This window comes from Brachionichthys hirsutus, unplaced genomic scaffold (assembly GCF_040956055.1).
Source record: "Brachionichthys hirsutus isolate HB-005 unplaced genomic scaffold, CSIRO-AGI_Bhir_v1 contig_591, whole genome shotgun sequence".
Classification (NCBI taxonomy): domain Eukaryota; kingdom Metazoa; phylum Chordata; class Actinopteri; order Lophiiformes; family Brachionichthyidae; genus Brachionichthys; species Brachionichthys hirsutus.
In genome coordinates this window covers 33,411-41,502 of record NW_027180724.1, presented here as the reverse complement: position 1 = coordinate 41,502, position 8,092 = coordinate 33,411, and the positions used below count along the sequence as shown (strand labels likewise).

General features: G+C 47.6%; 1 protein-coding gene across 1 annotated transcript; it reads left to right on the top strand.

Annotated features, from left to right (window-relative positions):
- Positions 1-133: 133 nt before the first annotated feature.
- Positions 134-7,477, top strand: LOC137916562 (sprouty-related, EVH1 domain-containing protein 1-like; the record flags this gene model as incomplete). Its single annotated transcript, XM_068759550.1, has 4 exons — positions 134-302; positions 2,385-2,431; positions 6,503-6,640; positions 6,779-7,477. Coding segments are annotated over 4 exons (1,053 nt in total), but the record flags the coding sequence as incomplete, so codon positions are not given.
- Between the last annotated feature and the right edge of the window lie 615 nt (positions 7,478-8,092).

Sequence of the window (8,092 nt, the reverse complement as noted above, 5' to 3'; positions counted from 1 at the left end):
TCTTCAAACTTTGAAATAAAGCACTTTCCAATCTGAGCACGAACAACTTCAGCTTCAACAAATGGAACTGAATTGCCGTTAAATGCGGATGGTCTTTATCTCACTGGGTGTGTGCGTGTGTGTGTGTTGTCAGGTGGTGCTGGAGTGTATCCTGCAGAAAGATGTAGTATACAACAAAGTCACCCCCATCTTTCACCACTGGAGGATCAACGACAAAAAGTTTGGACTGACCTTCCAGAGCCCTGCTGATGCCCGCGCTTTCGACCGGGGCATACGTCGGGCCATTGAGGACATCACCCAAGGTAGGTGTGTTTGTGTGTCTGCTTTGTTGGCAGGTCCTTGGTGTGTGTGTGTGTGTGTGTGTGTGTGTGTGTGTGTTAGCTGCCATCCAAAGTGCAGACACTGATGTCGACATATGAACATGCTTTCTGTCAGAGTGTATGTTACCATTGGGTGGAGTTGAGTCTTTGTTGTTGGCAGCTCCGGGTCCTGATGAGCATTATTTTTCAGTACTGTGCCAGAGTTTGCAAAGTAAATTAGCATGAGAATTGCCAGCTCAGCAATCTGCCACCCAGCCCCATGTTACACAAGAGGCCGGCTGGGAAGCTGTAATCTCTCTTACTCTCCAGACCTGGGAACCCTGGACAGGGAAGAAGATGCACAGCAGAACATGTCATAAAAGGCTTATCGCTGCTCGCCATCTGACGCTTCTTGCTTGCAAGCATTTATCTGAGATTTGCACTTCCTGGGCACAAGTCCACATTTACTGTAGTCAAGGTAAAAGGTAATCACGTGCACTTTTTAATCCCATTCCGTTCTTGATGGAGTACCAAAGAATCTTGAATTACTATGAACATATATCATTATACGAGAGGTTAACTGTCATGGCAAAGGTCTGGCATACTTGGTTGGTGTAAGAAATGATTGACAGCAAACTGGGTATTTTGAAGAAGTGTCCTTGGGCTCTGCGCCACTTTGTTTTTCTGTATTTTCTGTGGTCTTATAGACCGGATGATTAACCGGTAAATTAGCCTCGTGATCATTCGCTAACGGTTGCGGCTGTTTGCGTAACCGGATGCCTTGGGAAGAAGGTTGAACGTGGTCAGTGTTGCTAAAACGCATCCCTGTGCCCTCACTCTTTCTGTCTGCTGGTAAAGGCTTCATCTCTTTTCTGTGAATGTCAGCTGCAGCAGGTGATGGTGAGTTTCATCTCCCCAGTGCCGCTCTCTCTCTCTCTCTCTCTCTCTCTCTCTCCTGGCATCTTCTATATTCTGCCGGTGTTGTGTAATGCCTCTCTTCAGCCCAGGCGGGTTCTTCTGTATTCCTGCTGCATCGTTCTGCTGCTGGACCGCTGTGTGAATGTGTGTGGGGAGAGAAGAGGCATGGAGAGAATATGTTTTGCCTGTGTGTGTGCATCAGTCTTGCAGTTCTCTGTTGCCATGGCAACGCCGGGCACATGGCACAGGCAGCTTCGTGGCCCAGCGCTGCCAGAGTCGTGCTGCGGGAAGACTCTTTCTCTCTGTAGTGTAGAAGCGTGCGCGCGCGCACACACACACACACACACACCTTCATGTGATTCAGACAGACGTGACAGACTGACTGAATCCTCCTGACCTCTATGATAAGATGGCGCTGTGACATTCCGCTCAGGCCGACTCATGCCTCGGCGTTTCAAACAAGGCCAATTAGGTGAATCTAAATTTTAACAAGAACACTCTTTATTCTACAGTTTGCAAACTTTCCTTCTCATTCCAATATGAATGGTTCAATACTTGTTAATACTTAATTACCTTGATCTTTTACCATTGTATTTTCTATTCTGCTTCTTAAATGTTTTCTTACATAATGAAGATCCTGGCTGGTGCAGCTTACAATTCAGTGTTTTGTGTAAACCGTCAACACCAGTTTGAATATCAGTATTTTTAAACGCTGTGATCGGCGCGGCGCCAGTCAGACATAATTGGCTTAAAGGCGTCCGTTATGCACTATCATGCAAAATGTCTTCTGGATCTGATCCAGAATGAGGTCAGGAAAAAACATTACATTTTAACATTAGGGATTAGAAACCCTGTTAAAAATACACATCAACTCTGATTCACTTTTACTTTTCATGGTTGCTGTATAAAGTGAGGGCTTTTCTAGTTTTGAAATATTTTTTTTTTTTTGTGAAGACTTCAAAACATTTAAGCACAAAACTAGCGTCACTGCCTCTGCAGGCCATTACAGCCGTCACTCTGCATGCACCTGTTGCCAGCGGTGATGCTCGCGTTGTGAGTCATCACTTTGATGTCATAACCTTTCAGTCACGTCTGTGACCATAACTATGACTGTATTCATTTGAGTGTATAAAATCACCATCTTGGGTTCTTGCTTCCCTCTTCCAGGTTGTCGGCCGTTTGGGGAAGGGGACGCTCCTGAGGATGGAATACCGGTGAGTTAGAGGAGAGCGTGTTCCGGTTGGCTCATGTTAATTTCTGATTTGTGTTGATTAACAATAAACACAATGGTTGATTTTTAATTGTAGAACTTTGTGTCGTGGGATGGGCATTGGATGGATGCACTATAAAAACTCTCACACACAAAGGTACAGTCGTCACTCGGCCCGCCTCCACTATTAACTGTGAGGCGTGCCATCGGTAGCGCCTCGGCCATATTGTTTCAGCCCTGATGTGTTCCCACCCAGGTGTGACACCTGCCTTTGTTGTTCTTGGAACTTTACAGGTGTTTAACCGGTGCTGGCCAGACCCAAGGGTGAAACTGGGTGTTGGTCAGCAAATGTTCTCGAGCAGGCTTAGACGTCTTTAACAATCTGTTGCTTGCTGTCACTCCTCACTCAATTGATGCCAATCTAAGGACTGTTGGCTCAGAAGCTGCTTGTCCGAAGAAGGCTCGTTGGAAATGCTCTACTTTTCCCCAATACTCTCCAAATTGAATGTGTTTCTTTACGACAGGCTGAGAACTTTTGAGGTACTGTACAAATAATTTCCTATTTAATTTTGCAATGTCCCTCTATTGGCTGCTGTCGTGTGCGGTTAAGAATGTCGTTTCCTGTGTGCAGCGAAAGCCAGCAGGTATATTGTTCAATTCTACACGCCCATGTTGATTTGTTTTAGATATCGAGCCTGTTGCATGGACGCCAGTCACCTGTTGTACCTGTGATTGCAAAGTAGGTGAAAAGACACCTGAGTAGGAGCGACAAGAAATGCTTGCACCACCCAGCCCCGCAATAGAAACATATTAGTGACGTGAACACAATATCAGAGAGGGTTTTTTTTTTTTTTTTTTCATGGTGGTTTGTGGTTAACAAAAAGATATAGCTCCAAAATATGCCAGTGAATTTAATCGGCTCAGTTAAGTAAGAGCTGCTGAAATAAAATAAAAAGTCCCTGCTCATTGAAAGTAGGTCTGATCTTGTACTTCACATGGTACTTTAGTTAGTTTGCTTTTAAGCTGTGGCTGCATTGCATTTGTCAGAGGCTGGTCATCACCTGCGACCTGCATTCGTTTTTTTATACATCCTGTATGTTGCGGATTAGCAGAGCAATGAAAGACGGAGAGCTTACGTTCCTGTGGCAAAGTTCCTCTTTAAGGAATCAGCCTGAACATACAGGAAATTCAATGGCACTGCTGTTGCTAGGCAGCGGGGGGGGCAAAGGGGTGTGCAATGGCAGTGGGGGGGGTAGAAGGGGGTGTTCGCAAGATTCAGTGAGTGAGCCACCGCGGGTGTCACCATGGTGATTTGGCATCCGAATGTTGCGGTCGGAGACCTGGGCTACAGAGAAAGAGAAGTGAACCAGCTAGCGACGATTGCAGCACAAGTTAGCTTGGTTGCTTTCTCCTCCATGATAAAGTCACACCAGTGTTTGTACAGACAGTCTGCTATGTTCTGGCCTTTACTGTGGGGTGTTGCCCCCCCCCGTAAGAAAAGAGGTCCTCAGCAGCAGTGGCCTTGTGGAGAAGGAACACCGGTTTTTTTTCGCCCCCCAAAAAAATGCTTTAGCAGAATTTGGGATCGCTTCGCACTGAACGCACATGTAATGCATTTAACCCTTATAAAAACTAACAAAAACACGGTTGCACAAACAGCCTGCTCAGCTGTGATGAGGAATCGTGTCGTACAAAGTACAAAGTGACCCCCGCCCCGCAATGCCACCAGGCAACATCTGCTTCTAACTTGGTTCTGGCAGGATGTTTTCTCTTATCGGTTTAGTACACAGAGGTTTTGTTGGCCATTTGACATTTACGGCCTTCCTCATAAAGCAGAGACGTTCAGGCTGGTTAGGCGTGTCCTCTGCACCATAAAGCCAGGAGCCAGGAAGAAGAGCGGCGTGGCGTGCATCATGCATTTATTTATTCATCAGTAGGAATCGGTTTGTTTGCTACTGCCGACCTCCCACTGTCCCGAGCCCCCGTGCCTTTGAGATTGGATGATCCCAGGTTGGCTTTCGGGCCGCATCGTCTCCAGCCCTCGTCTCCCTTCCTCTCCTCTCTTCCCTCACATCTCAAGGGTCAACTCGGCTCCAGGTTGGCTCCCACGCATGCCTTTGAATGGTGGGGCTTAGGCAAGCGCTTTAAAAGGAAGCCTAAGTCTGTTTCCCATTTCACCCCCCCCCCCGCATTTTCTTTCCCCTCTCTCTCTCTCTCTCACACACACACACACAGCTGTCATCTGACTTTTTCTAAGTTCTAGGCTGCATTTCTCCAGCTGGAGCTGGTTTATGACATTCCCGCAGCAGACTCTTCGGCCTCTCGATCTCTTTCTCTCTCTCTCTCACACACACGCTTGCACAGAAACACACACGTCATACAACAAAACAAAGCCATTTTTTCCTGTTCTGTTATTGCTCTTCTGTCTCCTATTCTTTACGTTCTCCTGGATGTGTTACACCACTTAGTACATTTGGAAGCAAAGAAAAGGTAAAATCTCTCTCACACACACAGACCATGTGTTAGCAGTTTTTTGAGGGGGGGGGGGGGGGGCAAGTGGAGGAGACAGAGGAAAGAGGGAAAAAAGAAGTCAAAAGGAAACATCTCTTAGCAACCACAGGACAGTAATTACTGTAGCAGCAGCTGGGAGCAAACCAGATTTCCGCTGTGCGTTAAAGCACTGGCGTGGGCTACTTTACACACAGCACTGACTAACCAGAGCCAGCAGCCTCCTCCACATGCACAGCAGAAGGAAAGGTTGGAAGGAGGAGAAGAGAGGAGGAATAACCCTGCCTTGATTAGGTCGGGGCGTGTGTGTGTGTGGGGGGGGGGGAAGAGGGATCGTTAGCTCGCCTCCGCAAGGTTCGAATATGGCTCGATGGAAGTCGGTGCGTGTCTGTTCCGAGTGGAGACAGATGTGACCTTGACAACATTGTTGTATATTTCTGAATGAAATGTGACGTCGGTGGTGAGCACGCTGTAAGTTATGCAGAGGGTTTGTGAAATGATGCCGGATGTGAAACGCCATCGGGACGGAGTAACAGACTGTCCTGCCCCGTGGCTCATCGGCTCGGCACACATGAATCACGGACAGTCATCACTTCGGATGCTGCCGTCATGAGCACTGAAGCCGTTTAACATCTTAACGTGTTTTTTTTTTTTTTTTACAGACTGAGGCATCACAACGATGTTATTTATAGGCGTCTCATTCTGATCGACTTTTTTGGGTCGGATGTGGAAGGAATGCTCAGACGGTTTGCAACCTTTTCGTCTTTATTTACGTACGTCGCAGAGGGTTGTACATTTTTCATCAGTCAAGATGTTTGTGGGAACACATGCAAGGCTGATGGGAACTCTGAGTTCTCAACAGAAGGGGCCTTGAGTCATCGCCGCACAGCACAGTCATTTGGCCGAGCGTGGGTGCAGGATGCCCCCTGGTGCACATAAGTGGAACACACACACACACACACTAGATCTCTCTCTCTCACACGAACAGCCTACACACCCTGAGTCAAACATGTTGTGATCGTGAAGAACCTGACTGGTTGGTTCTTTTGACGGTGAATTTACAACACATTCTGAGAGAATGGTAGATTTCGGGGCTCCAACTATTCCCATTCCCTTTTGTTGTTGTTTATTCTTTTTTTTATTTATTTTTTTATTCCTATGACAGTAAAACACGTTAGACACAGTCCTCCACCCGTCCAGCCATTTCTGGCCAGACATAACTTGCAAAAAAACCTACAAAAAAAAAACCGTGACACAAGTTTTTTTCTTTTCTGGTATATTTTACAAACTATACATTCAAACGTCTCACTGAGTTGTGCTTTCTAGCAATTAGGTTTTTCAGTAAATAAGAATAACAGACCATTTTGAGGCACTGCTGACGGTTGGAGGATACGTGACGTTTAGGTGATTCTTTTTGTGTATGGTGTACATACAAAATAAAGATTGGTCAGCATTTGAAGTTGAATAATAATGTATGTAAAAAGAAAGTGAAGGTTGTCTTTCCATTTCCACGACGCCTCTGCCGAACCTGCGGGACTGACCTGACTATTTATTTCTGTGTCTTCAGGAACCGCCCTCCATCTGCACACCAATGAAAGAGCCCTTTTCTCCTCTGGTCTCCACCGAGCCATTCAGGGGCTGCTACGTCCGCGCCCAACCCTTCGACGAGTTCCCTTCCACCAACCGTCGCTACCTGCCTCCGCAGGTTTGCCTCTTCTCCATTCGGCTAATCGCATCTCCACGTTGCTGTTAAGATAGCCAGATGAAGATCTTATTCTATTTAGCTACTTCATGCTATTGTATCTCTGTTTGCCATCGGATTCATTTCTCCTCTCTATTGCAGGTCTCCTTCAAATCGACCCGTCATGTTAGTTTTCACATGGACGAAGAGGAAATAGTTCGCATCAACCCACGTAAAGACGTGCTCATCCGCGGCTATGAGGACTACCGCCACCCTGTTATGTGGAAACAGGAGGCAGACCGCGAGGACCTGGACTTCCACACGGCCTTCCACAAACTGGACAGTAAGAAGTGCGAGTACCTCTTCCCAGATGGCCCTGGCGGGGACTCCCTCTCCGGCCCCGGTATGGGCATCGGAACAGGTATGGGCCTCGGTCTGGGTAAGGACACAGCCATCAAAACTCAGCCCTCGCCCCTCCTCAAGTCAAAAAAGGGCCGGCGGCGGCGGGAGGACGGCGAGCGCTCGCGCTGCATCTACTGCCGCGAGATGTTCAACCACGAAGACAACCGGCGAGGGCAGTGCCAAGACGCCCCCGACCCGATCAAGCAGTGCATCTACAAAGTCAGCTGCATGCTGTGCGCCGAGAGCATGCTGTACCACTGCATGTCCGACTCCGAGGGCGACTTCTCGGACCCCTGCTCTTGTGACACGGCGGACGAGCAGTTCTGTCTGCGCTGGCTGGCCCTGGTTGCGCTGTCCTTCATCGCGCCGTGCATGTGCTGCTACCTGCCTCTGCGCGCCTGTCACCACTGTGGCGAGGCCTGCCGCTGCTGTGGGGGCAAGCACAAGGCCGCGGGCTGACCGGACCGCGGACTCTTGGACACCCTCGAAGCTAGCTTAACACAGGTAGTGGATAAAAGCGGAAAATTAAAAGCCGGCATCCTTTTTTCATTCCCTCTGACGGGGTGATATGTTGTTGATCCCCCAGCTCTGGGGGGCTTTTGGAGATTTCAGTTTGTGTTTGTCGCCGACAAGCAGCAGTGGAGAACAAACCGTATGCTTTGTGGGGGCTCTAAGCATCAAGCTAAGTTCAGGAGTTTAATCTAAGAAGAAGAAGAAGAAGAGGAGGAGGAGGAGGAGGAGGAGGAGGAGGAAGAATCAAGATTAATAGACTTGGAGATGTTACTAAACACACCTCTACCCACACACGCGCACACACACACACACCTGTATACACACTCACACACATCTCTCTCACATTTAAAACTCATGCATTGTCAAAGCCAGGCCACAAATGTCAGAACTCTACAACGTCATGTGTTATGAAGGAAATGTTTGCATAGAGAGTCTGACTAAAAAAAGACAAATCTATTTTGCATTCAGAAAAAACAACTATTTGGTGTTTGAGTGTGCTAAAAGGGATATGTTCTTGTTTTCCTGTGCATTTGCAGTTTGGTAACAGTGGCTTCAACGTTT